The sequence below is a fragment of the Photinus pyralis genome, unplaced genomic scaffold, assembly GCF_008802855.1.
Source record: "Photinus pyralis isolate 1611_PpyrPB1 unplaced genomic scaffold, Ppyr1.3 Ppyr1.4_LG10, whole genome shotgun sequence".
NCBI lineage: Eukaryota > Metazoa > Arthropoda > Insecta > Coleoptera > Lampyridae > Photinus > Photinus pyralis.
Window position 1 is genome coordinate 16836836 of NW_022170250.1, and position 21350 is coordinate 16858185.

General features: G+C 41.3%; 5 protein-coding genes across 6 annotated transcripts; 1 reads left to right on the forward strand and 4 right to left on the reverse strand.

Annotated features, from left to right (window-relative positions):
• Positions 1-377: 377 nt before the first annotated feature.
• LOC116161378 (dnaJ homolog subfamily C member 30, mitochondrial-like) lies at positions 378-1619 on the reverse strand. 2 transcript variants are annotated; one of them, XM_031474709.1, is made up of 3 exons: positions 1343-1619; positions 937-1239; positions 378-885 (listed from the first exon to the last, which is right to left on the reverse strand). In XM_031474709.1, exons 2-3 carry the CDS (start codon positions 1196-1198, stop codon positions 554-556), a joined length of 594 nt encoding a protein of 197 aa, XP_031330569.1. In that variant the 5' UTR covers positions 1199-1239; positions 1343-1619; the 3' UTR covers positions 378-553. The 2 variants fall into 2 exon arrangements, with proteins under 2 accessions (XP_031330569.1, XP_031330570.1); XM_031474710.1 differs by lacking the exon at positions 1343-1619 and having other exon boundaries at positions 937-1306.
• Positions 1620-5276: 3657 nt separating this feature from the next.
• Positions 5277-7498, reverse strand: LOC116161589 (zinc finger protein 37-like). The gene is made up of 2 exons (XM_031474982.1): positions 7279-7498; positions 5277-7233 (listed from the first exon to the last, which is right to left on the reverse strand). The coding sequence occupies exons 1-2, from the start codon at positions 7405-7407 to the stop codon at positions 5383-5385; spliced, it is 1980 nt and encodes a 659-aa protein (XP_031330842.1). The 5' UTR covers positions 7408-7498; the 3' UTR covers positions 5277-5382.
• Positions 7499-11460: 3962 nt separating this feature from the next.
• LOC116161590 (scavenger receptor class B member 1-like) lies at positions 11461-13295 on the reverse strand. The gene is made up of 6 exons (XM_031474983.1): positions 13207-13295; positions 13065-13156; positions 12863-13023; positions 12669-12813; positions 12423-12623; positions 11461-12375 (listed from the first exon to the last, which is right to left on the reverse strand). The coding sequence occupies exons 1-6, from the start codon at positions 13244-13246 to the stop codon at positions 11527-11529; spliced, it is 1488 nt and encodes a 495-aa protein (XP_031330843.1). The 5' UTR covers positions 13247-13295; the 3' UTR covers positions 11461-11526.
• A 1012-nt stretch (positions 13296-14307) lies between these two features.
• On the forward strand, positions 14308-14943 carry LOC116160852 (mitochondrial fission process protein 1-like). Its single transcript, XM_031473980.1, has 3 exons — positions 14308-14413; positions 14468-14592; positions 14641-14943. The coding sequence occupies exons 1-3, from the start codon at positions 14359-14361 to the stop codon at positions 14917-14919; spliced, it is 459 nt and encodes a 152-aa protein (XP_031329840.1). The 5' UTR covers positions 14308-14358; the 3' UTR covers positions 14920-14943.
• A 2954-nt stretch (positions 14944-17897) lies between these two features.
• LOC116162145 (eukaryotic translation initiation factor 4H-like) lies at positions 17898-19615 on the reverse strand. The gene is made up of 5 exons (XM_031475685.1): positions 19436-19615; positions 18937-19226; positions 18750-18890; positions 18536-18703; positions 17898-18488 (listed from the first exon to the last, which is right to left on the reverse strand). The coding sequence occupies exons 1-5, from the start codon at positions 19471-19473 to the stop codon at positions 18334-18336; spliced, it is 792 nt and encodes a 263-aa protein (XP_031331545.1). The 5' UTR covers positions 19474-19615; the 3' UTR covers positions 17898-18333.
• Between the last annotated feature and the right edge of the window lie 1735 nt (positions 19616-21350).

Genomic DNA, 21350 nt, shown 5'->3' on the forward strand with positions numbered 1-21350 from the left:
CGGAGTGCATGCCATATATGACCTCATGGGGGTACTCTGTCAAATGCCTTTTCTAGATCCAGAAACGCTGTGTAGATAGGCTTGTTCTTTCACGGTCCTTTTCTAGCAACAACCAAGTGGATCAGTGGTTCCACAGCCTTGAGGTTCTACGCTAACTTCACACTACAAGAACAGGGAAATAAATTCAACCCGGCAACGTTATAATTATTGAATCGCCACTCATATATAACACATAGATTTTAAGAGTTTAGCATAATCTCGCCCGCAAGATAGGTAGCGTCGCCCCTCGTTCGGGGCACACCATGTCCTTTGCCAATATCAAGCATATCATAAAGGCAAGGGAACACCCACTGGGAAATACAAAAAAAAGACAGGAGGAAAATCCCAGACTTTATTAAAGATACAGGCATTCTGGAGGGGTTAACAATACCCTGAAGCACAATAGACCAAAAGGTCGCAGTGCAGGAACCGACTGGGACCACCCCTAGTACTATTATAATAATAATAATAATAATTTCGATTATAAATAAATTTACTATGAAACTGTACAACATTATTTAGGATTTGACGGAGTGACATTTTTATCAATATTCCGTACATGGTCATGGCCGGTATTCATATACACCGAAAACCCGGCGAGAAGCAGCAACATGACCAGCATGATACGACTCATCTGCACGCTTTCTGCCTCGTGCTCCTTCGCCTCCTTGTGCTCCTGCACCCTCTGCTTGAATTCCTGCTCCTTTCTCAGCAGGACGCCGTAGTGCTGTCGCGACCACTCGTCGAAGTCGTAGATCGGACTGCGACCGGTCGACGGCGGACGCGACCTCTTCTCCCTCGACTTGTAAAACTTATTCAAGGACAGGTCGCCGACGTCCGACACCCCTAAAACGAGAAAAACGCGAATTAATCGACTTCGATGTCGGCGGCACGCACCTTTATCGTACAGTCGTCGCAGTCGCACGTTGCCAAGCACCTCGTACGCCTCGGTTATGTCGCGGAATTTCTTCACCGCGTCGTCATTTTCGCTCGTCGTCTTATCCGGATGGTAGACCATCGACAATTTGTAATAGGCGTCCTTTATGTCCGCCTGAGTGGCCGTCGGTGTAATTCCGAGGGAGTCGTAGTGGTTCTTCGCTAACGTTCTGCCCAACGAGAATGATCGGACGCATTGGCAGCTGCTGCGAAGGGAGAACATTCTCTTTTCACATTAATGTTGTGCGGACATTTTTTGAGGTACTAAAAAAAGCAAAAGAATTATGTCACAAAAGTCAACTTGGCAAGTGATCAACTGACCAAATTTGAGGTTATGTCATTTCAAATCACAAGGGCTTCTACTTACGTTTTTGCGTACTTTTTCCCGTCCTCTCTAAAGATTGAATTGAAAATTTATAAAATCCCTTTCATTACCCAGCATGTAAGGGTTTAATAAAATATCTCAAGTGATTTTCCATTATACAGTGTGTTCCGTAAAACCAAACCCCCCCGAAAACAAAACATAGAGTAATGCAATCGAAATAAATTGTTGAAATTGAAATATGCTGTGGGAGTTAAAAATTTCATGAACTTTGTGTACATGAAGCACAAAATTTAAGGAGTGGCACATAAAGTAGTACAGTGTGTGCGTCAATTTTTAAAAGTGAACAGTGCGAATACGACAAAAATTTAATTCATTCAAAAAACGTCGAAATGTGTAGCGACGTCCTCGGCTCTTTTAATTTCTAAACAGTCTAAAGGGCTTTGTAAATGCTCGAAAAGAGCTTAAAATACCTTAAAAGGATTATTTTAAACTATTTCTTAAATACTCGATAAAAAGTTCACTAATCTTTCACTTTCACTTTTGCACACTCTATTATTCGTAACGTCATATTGTCCTGTAATTGGAATGTTTGTTTTTCTGTTGGGCAATAAAAGGAAATTTAATTTAATTTAATTTAAAAAACTCGCTAAGGTTTCTAAATTTTATAATAGTCCCTCTTAAGCCCTGCAAAGGAGCCTACGAACTCAAAAATACTCTAAAAGAATTAATGGATTCAGAAGATTCTCTAAGGGTTCTTCAAAAGGTCGGAAATTCTTAAAAGGTTTAAAATACTCTAAGAGAATTAACGAGTTTTTAAATACTAAAAATCCTGTTACAATTTCAGAATCTTCTAAAACACCAAGGACTTTTGGTCTCTTTACAACCTTCCAAAGACCCTTTAAAGGTCAATAAAAAGATTATCTAAGTATTCAGTAATGTGAAGTGGGGGGTCGCTGAAAACGAATTTAATGTTTTAATCGAGGTTTTAATACTTTCTTTAACATTTTCTGAAGACTCTTTAAAGGCCCTCCCAATAATACTCCAAAAGTGTGAAAGGTGTCGAAAAAATCTCTAAACACTCAGTAAAGTAAATGGAGACTCGCTAAAGACTTTAAAGACCTATTTAAATTTTTGGAACAAGCAAGTGCACTTTGCACTGCGCCAGTGCGACCGCGAGGGAGACTTTTTTTTAGCTTCCTACGGAAAATTAAAATAAAGGGTGTAAATGACTGTTAGAAATTAAATGAACTACTTGTCACAACGCGAGTATCAAGTGCACTTTGGACCTCTGCGATTTTCTGTCACCTTCCAAAAAATAGCGCCAACGATGACTTGATTTAAACTTTGTGCGCCCCTGCTTAAATTTCACTGCTTATCACAGCCGGTGCTAATTTTGTGTACAGCACAAATTAAATGTAAATGACTGTTAGAAATTAAAGGAACTACTTTCACAACGCGAGTATCAAGTGCACTTTGCACCTGTGCGATTTTCTGATGTCACTTTCCAAAAAATAGCGCCAACGATGACTTGATTTAAACTTTGTGCGCCCCTGCTTAAATTTCATTGATAATCACAGTCGGTGCTAATTTTGTGTACAGCACAAGTTAAATGTAAATGAGTGTTAGAAATTAAATGAACTACTTTCACAACGCGACTATCAAGTGCACTTTGCACCTGTGGGATTTTCAGTCACCTTCCAAAAAATAGCGCCAACGATGACTTGATTTAAACTTTGTGCGCCCCTGTTTAAATTTCACTGCTAATCACAGCCGGTGCTAATTTTGTGTACAGCACAAGTTAAATGTAAATGACTGTTAGAAATTAAATGAACTACTTTCACAACGCGAGTATCAAGTGCACTTTGCACCTGTGCGATTTTCTGATGTCACTTTCCAAAAAATAGCGCCAACGATGACTTGGATTTAAACTTTGTGCGCCCCTGCTTAAATTTCATTGATAATCACAGCCGGTGCTAATTTTGTGCGTGTACAGCACAAGTTAAATGTAAATGACTGTTAGAAATTAAATGAACTACTTTCACAACGTGAGTATCAAGTGCACTTTGCACATGTGCGATTTTCTGTCACTTTCCAATAAAAAATAGCGCCAACGATGACTTGATTTAAACTTTGTGCGCCCCTGCTTAAATTTCATTGATAATCACAGTCGGTGCTAATTTTGTGTACAGCACAAGTTAAATGTAAATGAGTGTTAGAAATTAAATGAACTACTTTCACAACGCGACTATCAAGTGCACTTTGCACCTGTGGGATTTTCAGTCACCTTCCAAAAAATAGCGCCAACGATGACTTGATTTAAACTTTGTGCGCCCCTGTTTAAATTTCACTGCTAATCACAGCCGGTGCTAATTTTTTGTGTACAGCACAAGTTAAATGTAAATGAGTGTTAGAAATTAAATGAACTACTTTCACAACGCGACTATCAAGTGCACTTTGCACCTGTGGGATTTTCAGTCACCTTCCAAAAAATAGCGCCAACGATGACTTGATTTAAACTTTGTGCGCCCCTGTTTAAATTTCACTGCTAATCACAGCCGGTGCTAATTTTGTGTACAGCACAAGTTAAATGTAAATGACTGTTAGAAATTAAATGAACTACTTTCACAACGCGAGTATCAAGTGCACTTTGCACCTGTGCGATTTTCTGATGTCACTTTCCAAAAAATAGCGCCAACGATGACTTGGATTTAAACTTTGTGCGCCCCTGCTTAAATTTCATTGATAATCACAGCCGGTGCTAATTTTGTGCGTGTACAGCACAAGTTAAATGTAAATGACTGTTAGAAATTAAATGAACTACTTTCACAACGTGAGTATCAAGTGCACTTTGCACATGTGCGATTTTCTGATGTCACTTTCCAAAAAATAGCGCCAACGATGACTTGATTTAAACTTTGTGCGCCCCTGCTTAAATTTCATTGATAATCACAGTCGGTGCTAATTTTGTGTACAGCACAAGTTAAATGTAAATGAGTGTTAGAAATTAAATGAACTACTTTCACAACGCGACTATCAAGTGCACTTTGCACCTGTGGGATTTTCAGTCACCTTCCAAAAAATAGCGCCAACGATGACTTGATTTAAACTTTGTGCGCCCCTGTTTAAATTTCACTGCTAATCACAGCCGGTGCTAATTTTGTGTACAGCACAAGTTAAATGTAAATGACTGTTAGAAATTAAATGAACTACTTTCACAACGCGAGTATCAAGTGCACTTTGCACCTGTGCGATTTTCTGATGTCACTTTCCAAAAAATAGCGCCAACGATGACTTGGATTTAAACTTTGTGCGCCCCTGCTTAAATTTCATTGATAATCACAGCCGGTGCTAATTTTGTGCGTGTACAGCACAAGTTAAATGTAAATGACTGTTAGAAATTAAATGAACTACTTTCACAACGTGAGTATCAAGTGCACTTTGCACATGTGCGATTTTCTGTCACTTTCCAATAAAAAATAGCGCCAACGATGACTTGATTTAAACTTTGTGCGCCCCTGCTTAAATTTCATTGATAATCACAGTCGGTGCTAATTTTGTGTACAGCACAAGTTAAATGTAAATGACTGTTAGAAATTAAATGAACTACTTTCACAACGCGAGTATCAAGTGCACTTTGCACCTGTGCGATTTTCTGATGTCACTTTCCAAAAAATAGCGCCAACGATGACTTGATTTAAACTTTGTGCGGCCCTGCTTAAATTTCATTGATAATCATGAGCTCAATTGTGCTAATTTTGTGTACTACAGCACAAATTAAATGTTACGAGAAATGAAACGAACTACTTTTACACATGAGGGTGCAAGTGCACTGTGAACTTCTGTCAGCTTCCTCTGGAAAATAAAAAAAAACCAGCGCCATAAAAGGAGAAATGTCTCTGCTATCTCAAGTGCTCTGAGTTTGTGTACAGCACACTTGTTTGAGAACATTGCACGCACGTGCAAAAAAATGTGCAAAGAGAGTTTCCCTAATTATATTTGCAAAGAAGACTCTATTTACATTAAAATTAAATATTTTGTACAATACACGCTACTACAATCCGTAACTTAAACACCGAAACACTTCACTTTGGGGGGTGCTGAAATTTAAGATGGCGATTGCGGCTAAAGTTCGTCGTAAATCCCTTACTACACACTTTACAGAAGTACTGAAGCGTCTTCAGCTTCAAAGCTTTAGCCACATCCTCGGCGATATCCCTGTTAATTTCGTTAAGATCATTGTTGATATCCTCCAAGACCTTCGAGTTCGCCTTGAGCTTAACGCTTTCCACCTTGAAGGCACGTCGGCCCGCGACACATTTCGGCAGGTACTTCCCCACGTGCTTCCGGTAGCTGGAAAGTTCCTTAAAGAACTTGGTGCATCCGCTGCACTGGTACGGCTTATCCTCGTGGATCTGCATGTGGACGCGTAAAACGCTGTTCTTTGAGAAGCGCTTTCGGCATTTTTCGCACTGGTATGGCCTTTCGCCCGTGTGAATGAGCATGTGGTTCTGGAGGTGGCTCTTTTGCGAGAACATCGTGTTGCACATGTTGCAGACGAAAGGCTTCTCGCCGGAGTGAGTGCGCTCGTGCACCTCGAGCTGGGTTTTTTGTGAGAACTCCTTTTTGCACACGTTGCAAGTGTACGGTCGCTCGCCGGTGTGCAGCCTGATGTGGCGTCTTAGCGAAGTGCGCGACCCCAGGCACTTGTTGCACATGTTGCACCGAAACCGGGGCGTCCTCGGAGCCGTGTGCGTCGTGATGTGGTACTTCAGGTATCTCTCCTGCGTGAAGATCTTCCCGCATTGAGGACAAATGTAGTCCTTTTTCAGGAGGTGGGCCCTCTCGTGCATTTTAAAGTGGCAACGGTACCTGAACGCCTTGTCGCACTTCGTGCACTGAAAGCCATCCGGACACAGGTAGCTGAGCTTTGGTTTCGGTTCGGACTTCGCTTTCGGCGCGGGTTTCACTTTCGTTTCCGTACTCACATTCTCCTTGTTCTCCTCGATCGCCTTCTGCACGTTATCTTCGGTGTCAAACTGGGACGAAGTGTCGGCTGAAACATGTTCGGGGGAGGGTGAAATTTTCCGCTTTTTCGGTGGCGCCATAATTTTCGGTGTGGAAGTTTTGGGTGAAGGTGATGGGGGTGCAATTTTTGATGGAGCGGGTGAGGATTTACGTGGGGGTGATAAAGATTTGCGTGAGGATGGTGAGGTTTTCCGTGTGGGCGGTAAGGATTTACGCGAGGACGATGAGGACTTACGCGTAGACGGTGAGGACTTGCGCGGCGTTACCGACCTACGCGGCGTTACCGACCTACGCGGCGACTGCGGCGGGACCTTAGGTATCGGTGACATTTTACGCGCGGCTTTAGTCTTCACCGGCGGAAACTGCATTTTTATTTTCACACTTTTGCGATTTGACGAAGAGCCACGAGTTACGCGTCTCCCCTTGCTCTTCTTTTTCCTAGGTTTCTTCATAATGGACTTGAGAACGGGTTTAGTTTCGGGTAGCTCTTCAGGTTCGGAATAACAGCACTCGACAGTCTCGTAGTGTACAACGTGGTCAATGTCATAATTGAGTTCGTCTTCGACGCCGGAATCGGGAGCACCTCCTTTGCTCTGCACTAACGAGGTTAAAGCCGATTTGATAACCGCCTGCACATTTGTCGGGGAATCATCTTCGAAACCGTCGGTGAAGGTCTCAAACTTTTTGATGCTCGAGTAGCTGTGCTCGAGCACGACGTCATTCTTCACAAGCGTCAACAAATCGTAATTGCTCAAGAGGTCAGTGCAGTTCTCATTCTGACGCCTTTGTTGAATGCAATTAAACAAAAATTTCTCGGTCTCCAAACACTCTTCCTTAAATTTGAAGAAGATTGTGAGCTTCTCCTTGCATGAACCACAAATAATCGGGTCGACAACAACGTCCAGAGTCTGCAATTAGCGATTGTAGAGGAGGCGAATGTGGATCAAACTCACCAGTTCTGGTACACATGCTTCCAGTTTTTCCCTGTCCCTTACGTCGTTTCCGCCACTCCATTGGTTGAGATGAATGTAGAAAGAGTCGCTTTTAACAACATTTAAGCAAGTTCGACACACCAAATCCATTCCTTTCACACTTTGTGAAGAATTCACACACGAAATGTGAAAATCGCACAATCTTGGTTAGTCTACGCTACGCTTTGGGTTGGGAATACAGTGTTGCCACACAAAACAGTACTACCAACTTTTGATAATGTTTAGTGAATTCAATACCTTTATATATATAAATAAACAATGACTTTACATAATAAACTTAATTAATTAATAAGTCCTTACCAGATCTCTGGTCCTAACTGATCACTACATAAAATAGACATCTAAAAGCTTAACAAATACACCTTTGGTCCTCTAGCGAGCTGCTCCCTTTGTCTTTGACTCGTAGACAATCGACAATACATCACGTACCGTACACAGTGGCGGCGTGTCTATGAATATGGGTTGCAATTATTGGGGGCGTCTTGACAACTGTGAATGCTTTGAAGGCCGAGGACCTCAGTAGTCGTGAAAACTTTGAATCTGTTCCAAGGCCTTAAAAACGCAAAAAAATGAAAATATTAATGCTAAACATTTAAACAATGGTTATACATAAACTTCTAGGCATTTTAAAGAGCAAGATGAGACTGAGAAGTTTGAAGATTTAAGACGTAATGCACGATTGCCAACCCAAGGCTCAAAAGGATGCGAAAAATCTTAGGGACACTGGAACAATGAATAATGACTCCGGATAGGTCCCCTACATACTCAAAATAATGCAAAGATTGAGGAAGACCTTAAGGATTGAATGCTTGCTATAAACTGTTCCCGATGAAAGGTAAAAACTCACTAAAAGCTCTAAAGGCGATGTTAAAATTTTAAAATCTAAAGAGTCTAAAGGGCTTTACTTCCTCCTTAAGCCCTGCAAAGGAGCCTAAAAACTCAAAAATAGCTTAAAATACTCCAATAGAATTAATGAATTCTCTAAATACTCGGTTATAGGCTCATTAAAAGGTCGCTAAAGGGTCTAAAAATCTATTAATATTCGGAAAACTTCTTCAAAAGGTCGTAAAACTCTAAAAAGGTTTCAAATACTCTAAGAGAATTAACCAGTTTTTAAATACTCATGAGTCTCCAAAAATCCCGTTACTATTTTAGAATCTTCTAAAACACTAAAGACTCTTTGTCCCATTAAATAGTCTATAAGAGCTTCAATACTCTAAAAGGATTAAAGGTTCCAAAACATTCTCTAAATGCTCAGTTAAGTTTCGTTGGAGACTCTCTAAAGGCTCTAAAAGCCCATTTAACGTTTTAGATCTCTCTAAAAATTCCCTTCAAAGGGCTTAGAAAACTCTACTAATACTCTCTAGAAACCCTGTAAAGTCTATAAGAGCCTGAAATACTGCACAAGGGTTAAAGGTCTCAAACGATTCTCTAAACACCTAGTGAAGTAAGTAGAGACTCGCTAAAAGCTCTAAAAATTCATTTAAGGTTTTAGAACTCTTTTTAAAATCATCTAAAACTTCTAACGGCCCTTCTAATGCCTATAAGAGCTTAAAATAGTCCAAAAGGGTTAAAGAGGTCTCAAAAGATTCTCAGTAAAGTTAGTGGAGACTCGCTACAAGTTCTAAAAATCTGTGTAAGGTTTTAGAAGTTGATTTAAAATCTTCTAAAAACTCTAAAGGCTCTCCTAATAGTCTACAAGAGGTTAAATTACTCCAAAATGGTTAGAAGTCTTAAAAGATTCTCTAAATACTCGTTAATGGTTCTAAAAACCTATTTATAACAGCTTAAAACACTCCAGGTAAATTCTCTAAATATTCAGTAAAACAAATGGAGACTCATCAAAGTCTTTCAAAACATATTTAAGGGTTTAGAACTTGCTTTAAAATTTTCAAAAAAAAACTAACGACCCCTCCAATTGTTTCGGAAACCTTTAAAAAGGTTTAAAATACTCTTTAAAAGAATTAACGAGTTTTTAAATACTCACGAGTCTCCAAAAATCCCGTCACTATTTTAGATTTTTCTAAAACACCAAAGACTCATTAAATGGTCTGTAAGGGCTAACAATACTCCTTAAGACTTAAAGGTTCCAAAACAATCTTTAAATCTACGAGTAAGCTTTAAATACTCAGTTAAGATTCGGTAGAGACTCGCTAAAGGCTCGAAAAGCCCATTTAACGTTTTAGATCTTTCTAAAAGTTCTAAAGGCTCTTGAAATGACTCTACTAATACTACTACTAGAAACCCTGTTAAGTCTATAATAGCTTGAAATACTGCACAAGGGTTAAAGATACCAAACGATTCTCTAAATACCCAATGAAGTAAGTAGACTCGCTAAAGGCTCTAAAAATCCAGGTTTTAGAACTCTCTTTAAAATCATCTAAAAACTCTAACGACCTTGCTAATGTCTATAAGAGCTTAAAATACTCCAAAAGATTTAAAGAGGTCTCAAAATATTCTCTAAATGCTCAGTAAAGTTAGTGGAGACTCGCTAAAAGTTCTAAAAATCTGTGTAAGGGTTTAGAAGTTGTTTTAAAATCTTCTAAAAACTCTCCTAATAGTCTATAAGAGGTTAAATTCCTCCAAAATGGTTAAAAGTCTTAAAAGATTCTCTAAATACTTGTTAATGGTTCTAAAAACATATTTATGGATTTATAACTTTCTTTACAATCTTCTAAAAACCCTCTAAAGGCTCTTCCAATTGTCTATAAATACTTAACATAAAAAGGGTTAAATGTTTCAAAAGATTCTTCAAATACTTAGGAAAGTAAGTGAAGACTAACTAGAGGCTCTAAAAATCGATTTAAGGTTTTAAAGCTCTTTTCCAAAAGATCTCAATACCCTGTAAAGTCCCTTCTAATAGTCTATAAGAGGTTAGAATACTCCAAAAGAATTAAAGGTCCCAACGGATTCTCTAAATATTCAGAAAAGTACGTGGGGACCGGCTAAAGGCTCTAAAAACATATTTAAGGTACTAAACTTTCTTAAAACTCTTTAAATACCCTTCTAATATAGAGCTTAAAACACTCCAAAAGAGTTAAAGGTCTCAAAAAATTCTCTAAATATTCAGTAAAGTCAAATCGAAACTCGCCAAAGGCTTTAAAAACCTATTTAAGGTTTTAGAACTTTCCTTAGAATTTTCAAAACACTCTAAAGACCCTTTAAAGACCCCTCCAATTGTTTATAAGAGACTAAACTCGAGTTACATTACTCCAAAAGGGTGAAAGGTCTTAAAAGATTCTCTAAATACTCAGTAAACTAAATGGAGACTCGCTACAGGCTTTAAAGACCTATTTAAGGTTTTACAACTTTCTTTAAAATCTCTTAAAGGCTCTTACAATTGTCTATAAGAGCTTAAATACTCCAAAAGGGTTAAAGTTGTCAAAAGGTTTTCTAAATACTCGGTAAAGTAAGTGGAGACTCACTAGAGACTCTAAAAACCCTTTAAAGCCCCTTCCAATAGTCTGTAAGAGCTTAACATGCTCCAAAAGGGTTAATGGTCCCATAAGATTTTTTAAAGATCCGCTAAAGGATCGCTAAAAGCTCTAAAAGCCCTTTTAAGATTTTAGAACCCTCTAAAGACCCAAAAAAAACCTTTTAAAAGGCGTTAAAAGATCTTGAAATTCTGAAGTAGTTTAAAATAATCTCAAAGGTTTCAAAATACCCCTACACATTACCTCATGTCAAATTCAATGCGCTAAAGCAGCCAGCAACGTTATTTGATCAATGAGTAAAGGGTGACAGATCCGCCAAATCTCCCCTTTGGAAATCTGGATGAAATAAGCGTCGATGATGGCATCAAAAAAACCCTGGAGGAAGTCTCGATGAACCAAGACGGTATTAAAGGCACCCTAGGCGGGGAAGACGCTTAAGATTTCTAAATGGAAGGTATTCGATAGTAGTATCGAGTAAAGACGACGAGGATGTGAAGTTGTTGCACTATATTTTAAAAATTGCCGTACTGAACGGCGAAATCGAGCTCACCCGTTTGTAACTAGTTTGCGATTTAGGGTCAATGTTACCAGTTTTGATGTAGCTGTACATCGACCATGACAAGTGATAGATAACAAGATAACAGACTCTCTTCATCGCTAGTAGTGTGTGAGAAGGACGTTAAAATATGAGGAACTTAAAAAACGAAAATCTCACCAAAGTACTATTTAATCTCGCCATACACCCATTTCCATGTATCTTTGCTAAATTGTAAATCTACTTTAATAGGACTATTTTTTCTCGCGTCGAGTCTAGCTCGAGGCATTTGAGCTTGGTTAAATAAATCCAAGCGGCGACCATAGGAAGAGTAGCGCCCAAGAAGGCGAACATCGCCCGTAGGATCTGCTGCACCCACGGCAATACGACGAATAACAGGTCGATGGTGATTTTGATCAGCGCGGGAGGGCCGTCGACCGAAAGCTCGAGCCATACCAGCGGCACGACGAGATTGTTGAAAGGTCGCGTCTTGTAATTGAAGTCGGTGTCCGGGACGTTCAGGTTGAGCTGTATTCTGAACTTGACCTCGAGCGCGAGCCCGGATTCCGGATGGATGACCGTGTAGAAGTTGTGCTTTCGGGGGTCGGGCGAGAGACCGCCGACGTCTTCGAGGAGTTTGGGGTCGGCGTTTAGGAAGTGCGGTTGGGATATGGCTATGGGTACGCCGTAGTAGCACGGCGATATGTCGCCGATTCCCTTTAGGTCGCAACGCGCCTTCTTGCAGTAGCAGTGGTTGTTGGGGTTTTCCGAGAGGGGCGCTAGGAAGTGGTCGCTGAGGGCGTAGGTGTAGGTCTTGTAGCCGTACTTGTCCGTGTCGGTGTGGTTGTAATGAATCGGGATTGGTCGGCAAAATCCGTGCCTGTAGAGGGTTAGGGTTGCGTCTTTCGGGAGGTTTCTGGGGAAGACTGGGTCAACGTAAGCGCCCCTGATGAGTCCGCAGGTGGAATTTGATCCGTCGCCCCACTGCTCTAAGCGAGGGGATCCATTAAAGTCCTTCACAGAGTATTGGCCCAGTCCGGGTTCGAGAGTCATGGACGCTATGTTTGAAGCGTTGTCCAACGACATCAGCTGAAACCAAGGTTACCTGATTATCTTCTTCAAACCGTCAAACTCACTCGGTCTGCAACGCCGAAACGCGAAAAGTGTATCCAGTTCGGCATAAATTGACTTGCCAAAGTGATCAAGTGGTCATCGTATCCAAAGAGGTAGTCATCCACCGTTAGATTCAGGAACTCATTGCCGCTCAACAACAAGCTTAGATAACCAACCGCCATTCTGACGGGTAACACATTATCTGACATCGTAGAGATAATTCCCTGAAAATCACCGAATACAACCCCTTCTCCTTTGCAACACCGTACCAGTAGAGGAAGGTTGGGCAGCCAGAGCGTGTCCTTTAAGGGATCTCCCACCGAGAGTTCGTGCATAAACTGGATCGTGCGACGAGAAATAAACGATAACGTCCCATCGTTATTAACGCTAATGTTAGTGCGGTAAATGGCTTCTCTGCAAGCGAAAATATTAACCGGTAGGAGGGGGAGGGGGGTGCATTTACTTGTACACGTAAGGCCCAACCTCAATGAACTTCAGCTTCTCCTCGCCATCCAAAAACGCCTGACCATTGGTTACGTTAAAGATATAGACCTTACCCATAACCTCGTATGGAGGATCCTTCCAAATCCCGAACGCAAAATTGTAGGGCTTAATTTCTAAAATCTGATCCCTTCATTTTAGTAATCGTACACAGGGCGCTTTACCTTCCGCGTTAGAATGTCGACGGGGTCCAGGGTGAAAATGAGCAGCGAGGTGGTTCCGAAAAGCACTCCCAAAGAGAGAAGGAGAAATGAAGCTGAAACGAGCACAATTACATTCGTACCGAAATTATTCGCGGGACCCCACCTTTGGTCTTGATACCTTTGGGAATGCTTGCCCACCACATTTTTGCTGAGACTGGTTTCGTGTCAGTGCGGTCAAGCAATGGCGAGCACCTGGTGCCCCGTTGATTAATTAACAACCATTTTACATTAGCGCTTATCAGTTTAAGTACGTCGGCGCTAATTAATCCACTTACCTTCCGTGTTCCCGGAAATGTAACTAATAAATAAGTAGCTAATCTGACAATGTGTCAAAGGAAAATGTTGATCTGGTGGTTTCGAAACCATCGAGCATGCATTAACTCCATTTCATGGTACGAGGAAAGGCTGCAGAGTATTAAAAGCTTCGCCAGAGTCTTCCTTCACTTTTTATACCTTGGTTTTCATGTTCCTAGATAATCATCATTCTTCATTTCCCATTTTCGATCTTCGACCTCCAAGCCGTAAAGTCTTAAAGGATCCATCGCCGATTACAGTTCATCTACATTGCTACTGTAACGGAAACGCTCCAGACATGTCGTCGCCTTTGGCGCTCTGGAATTTTCTACGCGCGCGATAGTGGGATTTGTATAGGAATATTCCAGACTTACCCGGTAATTACGCGAGTGTTCTTGACTTACATTGCTTGCGTGTATAAATGGTTGCGGACCGAACATCGCAAGCAGTTTTACTACCGAACGAGATCGAGTACGTATGAAACATAGAGCGCGGAAATGTAAATTGCGAAGTGTGTGATGTAAATAGTCGATACAAATTGTACAGTTTTTATAGTGTTTTAGTTTTGTTTAATAAATATTGATATAAATCGAACCCGAATTTATAAATCACGTTACACTACCTTGACCTTGATTGAAGGCACCATCGAACCTGGGTTTTAAATGATGCCATCATCTACTTTAGTTAATCTTGATTGCCACGAAGGCACTTGATGGCGCCACCGTCGATTTTAGTTCATCTACATTGCGATTCATTTTTAAAGCCCCAAGTTTGAGCGGCAATTGTAACGGGTTGTTACACAATTTGGTAAAAGTAATGGGTTTAATTTGTGGCGCCGTTTTAGCCGCCGATAAGGAAATTAAGAAGGGGGTAGGAGCAATGGGCCTAAAATTGAGACAAAGCAATGCATCCCAGTAGCCAAATCTCAAATTAATGTCAACATGACCTGTCCTAAAAAATTATGCGCAATAATATCACGGAAACCTACTGTCCAGAGAATGTCCTAACACTCTTGGGTGAGTCGTTCACTGAGTTTTTTTTTGTTTAAAGTAAACCCGCGCATCCCTTAGAATATTCAAGTCAGATCGGCGAGGCGTTTCGGCCGTTGCTCGGGACGAGAGTGGCGCGAATGACGTACTTCGTCGCCGCATCGTTCGTCGTTGCCGAAACCGCGGGAAAATACGCCGAAGTTCGCGTAAGCTTGCGTTGCGCGCCCTTAGCGTTTGCTCAATCGCGATTTTAGGAACGGCAAAGGAGAGACGTGGACAAGGTTTTGCTGACACTTGCGGATATGGCTCTCTGGCGTCTGATGGCCTCCGTCGTCTTCCCAGGCGTGGTCATTAGATCGGTTTGTAGCCTGACGTGCCGCCGACTGGCGCGTAGTAAGATTTTGCCAGTGTTCGTCCAAAGCGCCTTGACCACTTGCGCGGGTTTGTCGCTTATACCGTTAATTGTAAGGCCGATCGATAGTTTAGCAGACGCGGTTTTGGATCACACCTTACGTAAACCGGTCAAGACGTAGAGCAAATAAACAAAATCAGGAAAACTAAGTATTTGTTTTTGACTAGTCACAGTAGTTTTAGAAAACCCGCGCGCTAAATGGTAAATTCTTCTTCTTCCGTACGTGTTAGTACGTTATTGACTTCCAGGTTAGCTCAGATTAAGAGTTAAAATAGCAATTACTTTTTCTGAAGTTAGATTCATAATTAAAAACTTGTAATCAGGAGTTGGAAAAATATTACCTCTAGCTCAAATTTCTCACTGGCCAGATAATTAATTTTATTTTAGCGAATAATGTAACAAGCAAGTCTCACTAAGAAGCATACGCTATTCAGTTTCTTTCACTGATAAGTCGAATAAAACGGAATTGATAAAATATAAATCGGGAGATAAGATGAAAAATGAGCTTGCAAAAGAGATCTCGATAAACAAAGATGGCGCCCTACTCTGTCTACAACTTAGACTTACTTAAAAATTATGATTCCGGAATCATTGTCGTAGCGAGTCGAAGACGAGTTCGTCGCAAACCTAGGCAGAGTAGAGGTTCAGCTCAAGAGAGGATACCTTAGTAAACTACTCTGCCTAGGTTTGTTAATTTCATTTTGCAATTATTACTTTTAACAACCCAGACCACCTAGACTTACTTAAAAAATGAGTCTAGAGTCATTGCCGAACGAGCCGAAAGCGAGTTCGGCACAAATCTAAGCAAAGTAGAGGTTATCCGCGTAAAAGATGGCACCCTATAGCAAACCTACGTTTGTTTATTAATTTTGCAATTATCATTTTTAACAACCAAAGCAATCTAGACTTACTTCAAAATAATGATTCCAGAGTCATTGGCACAAACCTAGGCAGAGTAGAGGTTCAGCTTGAGAGAGGGCATCCTAGCAAACACTCTGCCTAGGTTTGTTTTTTAATTTCCGACTTACTTATCACTTTTAACCCAGGCAACCTAGACGTACTTAAAAAATGAATCTAAGAGTCATTGTCGAGCGAGCCGAAGGCGAGTTCGGCACAGACCTTGGCAGAGTAGAGGTTCAGTTTAAGAGAAGGCACACTAGCAAACACTCTGCCTAGGTTTGTTTTTTAATTTTGGAATTACTTATCACTTTTAGCAACCCAGGCAACCTAGGCTTACTTATAAAATAAATCCAGAGTCATTGTCACAAACAAACCTAGGCAGAGTAGAAGTTCGGATTAAGAGAAGGCACCCTAGCAAACACTCTACATAGGTTTGTTCTTTAATGTTGGAATTACTGATCACTTTTAACAACCCAGGCAACCTAGACTTACTTAAAAAATGAATCTAAAGTCATTGTCGAGCGAGCCAAAGGCGAGTTCGACACAAACCTAGGCAAAGCAGAAGTTCAGCTTAAGAGAAGGCACCCTAGCAAACACTCTGCCTAGGTTTGCTTTTTAATTTTGAAATTACTTATCACTATTAACAATCTAAGCAACCTAGGCTTACTTGAAAAATGAATCTAGAGTGCTTGTCGAGCGAGCCGAAGGCGAGTTCGACACAAGCCTAGGCAGAATAGAAGTTCAGCTTAAGAGAAGGCACCCTAGCAAAAGACTGCCTAGGTGTGTATTTTAATTTTGGAATTACTTATCACTTTTAGCAACCCAGGCAACCTAGACTTACTTAAAAAAATGAATCTAGAGTCATTGTCGAGCGAGCCGAAGGCGAGTTCGACACAACCCTAGGCAGAATAGAAGTTCAGCTTAAGAGAAGGCACCCTAGCAAACACTCTGCCTAGGTTTGTTTTTTAATTTTGGAATTATTTATCACTTTTAACAATCTAAGCAACCTAGGCTTACTTAAAATATGAATCTAGTCATTGTCGAGCGAACCGTAGGCGAGTTCGACACAAACCTTGGCAGAGTAGAAGTTCAGCTTAAGAGAAGGCACCCTAGCAAACCCTCTGCCTAGGTTTGTTTTTTAATTTCCGAATTACTTATTACTTTTAACAATCTAAGCAACCTAGATTTACTTAAAAAATGAATCTAGAGTCATTGTCGAGCGAGCCAAAGGCGAGTTCGGCACAACCCTTGGCAGAGTAGAGGTTCAGCTTAAGAGAAGTCACCATAGCAAGGACTCTGCCTACGTTTGTTTTTTAAATTTGGAAGTACTTATCACTTTTAACAACCCAGGCCATCTAGACTTACTTAAAAAATCAATCTAGTCATTATCGAGGGAGCCGAAGGCGAGTTCGAGACAAACCTAGGCAGAGTAGAAGTTCAGCTTAAAAGGTAGCAACTCTCTGCCTAGGTTTGTTTTTTAATTTTAGAATTACTGATCACTTTTAACAACCCAGGCAACCTAGACTTACTTAAAAAATGAATCTAAAGTCATTGTTGAGCGAGCCGTAGACGAGTTCGACACAAACCTAGGCAGAGTAGAAGTTCAGCTTAAGAGAAGGCACACTAGCAAACACTCTACCTAGGTTTGTTTTTTAATTTTGGGATTGTCACTTTTAACAACCCAAGCAACCTAGACTTAAGGTTTAAGGGAGGGCATCCTAGCAAACACTCTGCCTAGGTTTGTTTTTTAATTTTGATATGACCACTTTTAAAAACCCAGGCAACCTAGACTTACTTCAAAGTAATGATTCCAGAGTCATTGCTGAAAATCTGTTATCAAATTCTTTGGTCACATTAGGACAAGAGCCCCCCCCCCCCCCATCTCTCCCAGCTGCAGCATTGCCTAGTCGGAATGATCAAAACGCAGTGTTTATTATTTTATTTAAAAAATTTGAACTGAAAGCTGCCAGCATATGTTAATGCGAATTGGCAACAACTTATCGATATATTGCGATATAACGAAATTAAGATTAAAAAGCACAAAAAAATGATATCACTAAAACATATCATCTACACATTGCGATGTTGTTTGAATAAAAAAAAAACAACTCTTACCTAATAAGGTGAAATAAATAAAAGTAAAAAAAAAGAAATTAACCTCGCGACAGGAGGCAAGTCGTTTAAATAAAATTGAATGAATAAGAGCATGTAAATTTTACGCTTTTATTTATATTATACACATGCACGTTGAATTACACGTAAAAGGTGTAACAACATGCACAAGCACTGGAAAAAGATGGCGCATTTCTCGCTTATACCAAAACAAAAATAAGTCGACGACAAAATGGCTACCACATTTTTGCAATGCTCGCGATACCTCTATGCGCTAAATCTACTACAAATTGTAAGATTTGATTTTGAAAAATTTTTACAAGAAAAAAAGCCCTTGTTTGCCTGAGTGTTTGCATTGGACGATCGAAGACAAGCCGAAAACAACGAAATTTTGTTACAATATGCGACTTTGGTAAGTGCCGATTTTATTTCTAGTACGAAAAGCAATGGGGGGACGACGGTTTAAAATTAAATAATTCACAATAAACTTATAATAAGAGACACACAAAGAACTCTCGGTACTTTATAGTTTCTCCGGTCCAGTTTTCTTTTCTATATTTTCCTCTCTCGGTCTCGCGCCGCCGAAAATCGTCGACGTCTGTGAGGTTTCCGCGACCGCATTCATCGGCATGGATACTGTTCTCGGCTGTAGCATTAGCTTCGGCCGCCCCGATGTATCTACCACATTATTATCAGAGAGGTCGGTCGGAAGAGGGTGGGCTTACCTGGTATCGAATTGGCGACATCGTCATTGAAAGCTTTACGTTCCGGTCGGGGGCGGCTACCTCCGAAATTAGCCGGCACCCCCTGCCTGTTGCCGCCCCGACCCCAATCTCGACCGCCGTCCTCGCCGAAGTTGCCGTAATTTCCCCTGTGACCGCCTCGGTCGCGATCTAAACACGCACACAATACACCTGGCACGTTCCCGATCGAGCTTACCTGTGAAACCGCCCCTGTTACCTCCACCCCGTCGATCGAAATCATCGTAGCCTCTGTGATCGCCACCGGACCGTCCGCCGCGAAAGCCGCCTTGATTGCCTCGATTTTTGTAAAATCCGCCACCCTTCTCGTTTTTCTTCCCTACAACAAACAATTCGAAACCATTTCAAGCCGGTACGCTACTTACCGTCGGCGACATCGATTTTAATCTCCTGTCCCTCGACGTCGACTTGCCCGTCCAGCGAGACGGCCGCCTCTAAGTCTTCGAGCGTCTCGAACTCGACGTAACAAAATCCCTTAAACTTATCCGTCTCCCTGTCCATCATAAGCCGTATATTTTTCACTTTAAGTGTACCGAAGATACGATTAACGTCCCCCTGGACGATACCGGTGGGCAAGTTCCCCACGTAGGCTGTAAACGGCGGCGCCGTCGGAAAGGGCTTCTTGCCTCCTCTCCTACCGCCGCCCCCATAATCTCTGCAATCACAACAAACAAAAAAAGGTTTAACAACATGTGCATTTGACACAAGAAAGGGGTACGTTCGACCGGGAACGTTTAAATAGACGCGTACGACGGTTTGATTGACATTTAGGTTAATGGGCACAGTGCGAAAGGGTGGAACGGAGCCGCCGACACCGTTTCTGGGGCAGCGAAGGGCGTAAGAAATGCGAGGGATTCGAAATACCTGTTATCGCGATCTTCATAACCACCACGACCGGCCATATTTGATAACCAAAACCAAAGGGCTTACGCGCGTCCCCAGATACCAGGAAAATCAAGGCAGCCAACGTTGTCATTTAAGAACCAGATTTTGAAATTCCCATCCGTTTTTTTTTATTAAATTTTCCTTTTCGGCAATTCGGATTTACGCAAAAAACGGCGGTTTGTAGGTATACAGCGAATTTTTGCCAAAAATGCCAAAACGCTACTTAGCAACCGCAGAGACAATTGCGGAAGTGTAGGCAACTTGTCATACACGCGGACTTCGACCATTGCAACAATGGACTTATACGAATTTGATCGCTGTTAATATGTATTCGCCAATTATATTTTAATTACAGCGAAAAAGTATGACTAAATAAATGTTTAATGCAATTTAACATTAAGCGGCACGGGCAAAACAAAATCGGAGGGTATAGGCAACCCATCTGACATCTGTCATTCATTAAAAAAATCAGTGGCGTAACTTGCGCCTCTTATTCACGCCCCCTTTATCAAATTATTCACAGGGGAGTTCAACAAGTCAGCACTTAAGCACATAAGGCTCTTTGTTTCGCAACTAGGTTCAGAGCCCGTTCCTCTCAATAAATAATTGGACCCTGATAAACCTAAGTTGCTTCATCCTCACCCGTTCAGGAGTTGATGTCTCTAAACAAGGCGTCACAGTGACAGACCACACGCTCGGCATCTACCTCGCCACAGAACCTGCACGTGGACTCCTCCACAAGCCTAATGTTATGCAGGTGACAGTTGGTCATCCAGTGCCCCTTAAGGACCCCGGTGATCTTTATAATCTAGCTTTTCCTCAGTTTTAGAAGGCCCAGGAGGCCATGGTGTTCGGTTGTTTTTTGCCACTTAGCTTAGAATTGACTGGTCACCCAGTGTTTAATCCTGGACAACGGAGAGAGCAATTTCTAGGTTACGCTCGGTCCCGACGAAGACACTGCCTTTATAACCCTTTGGTCTTAGTAAGACAGTCAGGATCACATCCCTTTTTTGCGAGAAGGGGATGGGATCTTAGCGTTTCCACCCAGATCCGCCCGTGCCCAAGGCTGCCGCGATCCTTCCACTAGTCCCAATCGTTTAGCCGTATGGAAGCCTTCCGATATTCTGCCTTCACAGCTAAGTGTAAAGGCTCTAGTCCCAGAAGTACCTCCATAGTCAAAGTTGGCGTGGTTTCCAGGGGTCCAGTGACTCCCAGAAATTTCTTGAACTTTCCTAGCTGCTTCGTGTTGATTGCCCTGCGCATGGCAGGCCACCATACGATGGTTCAAACCCCATGTACAGGGTGTCCCATTAATAATGGTCACAGGCCATATCTATGGAACCGTTAATTGCACAGCTTCGGGGAAAAAAATTTGTTAACAAAAGGGGCCAAGATAAATCGCTGGAAATTATTTTCAAGTTTGTAACTTCGCCGCTAGAGGGCGTGCGATTCATGGTTAAGTAGACAAATGACTTTTTTTCCTAAAATATACCCAACAAACATGCATAGTAATCTTGTATCAATTTTGCATCATTTTGATGGACCGCGAATTGCTCTAGCTCATAAAATATGAGGAGTGGGGAAAGGGGAACATCTCTTTAAGGAATTGATTGTAACTTCGGATTAGGTTAACAGATTTTCACATAATGGGTCTTGTTGGAAAGAGCTCTCTTCGTGGAATCAGATTTTACATGAAGAGAGTCTATTTAGTAAACGTGACGAGTGGTAGAGGGCGCGATGTGACATTAACATAAACTTTGCAAGTTTTTTTAAAAGTTTCAAATGGAACGATATGATTATTATATTATATTATCAAATAAGATGAAAAAGTGAGAATATCAGTGAAAACCGCATTTTGATATCTGTTTTCTAAGCAGAGATATGGGGAAAATAC

Coding starts and splice junctions, on each gene's coding strand:
- LOC116161378 (XM_031474709.1), bottom strand. CDS start 1,198: ATGTTCTCCCTTCGCAGCAGCTGCCAATGCGTCCGATCATTCTCGTTG. Junction 886..936: donor GCGACGACTGTACGATAAAG/GTGCGTGCCGCC, acceptor TTCTCGTTTTAG/GGGTGTCGGACGTCGGCGAC.
- LOC116161589 (XM_031474982.1), bottom strand. CDS start 7,407: ATGGATTTGGTGTGTCGAACTTGCTTAAATGTTGTTAAAAGCGACTCT. Junction 7,234..7,278: donor AAGCATGTGTACCAGAACTG/GTGAGTTTGATC, acceptor CGCTAATTGCAG/ACTCTGGACGTTGTTGTCGA.
- LOC116161590 (XM_031474983.1), bottom strand. CDS start 13,246: ATGTGGTGGGCAAGCATTCCCAAAGGTATCAAGACCAAAG. Junction 13,024..13,064: donor TCGACATTCTAACGCGGAAG/GTAAAGCGCCCT, acceptor TGAAGGGATCAG/ATTTTAGAAATTAAGCCCTA. Junction 12,814..12,862: donor GTTGGGCCTTACGTGTACAA/GTAAATGCACCC, acceptor TTTCGCTTGCAG/AGAAGCCATTTACCGCACTA.
- LOC116160852 (XM_031473980.1), top strand. CDS start 14,359: ATGCGCAATAATATCACGGAAACCTACTGTCCAGAGAATGTCCTAACA. Junction 14,414..14,467: donor GAATGTCCTAACACTCTTGG/GTGAGTCGTTCA, acceptor CGCATCCCTTAG/AATATTCAAGTCAGATCGGC. Junction 14,593..14,640: donor GAAAATACGCCGAAGTTCGC/GTAAGCTTGCGT, acceptor TCGCGATTTTAG/GAACGGCAAAGGAGAGACGT.
- LOC116162145 (XM_031475685.1), bottom strand. CDS start 19,473: ATGGCCGGTCGTGGTGGTTATGAAGATCGCGATAACAG. Junction 18,891..18,936: donor TAAAATCGATGTCGCCGACG/GTAAGTAGCGTA, acceptor TGTTTGTTGTAG/GGAAGAAAAACGAGAAGGGT. Junction 18,704..18,749: donor TAACAGGGGCGGTTTCACAG/GTAAGCTCGATC, acceptor GTGCGTGTTTAG/ATCGCGACCGAGGCGGTCAC.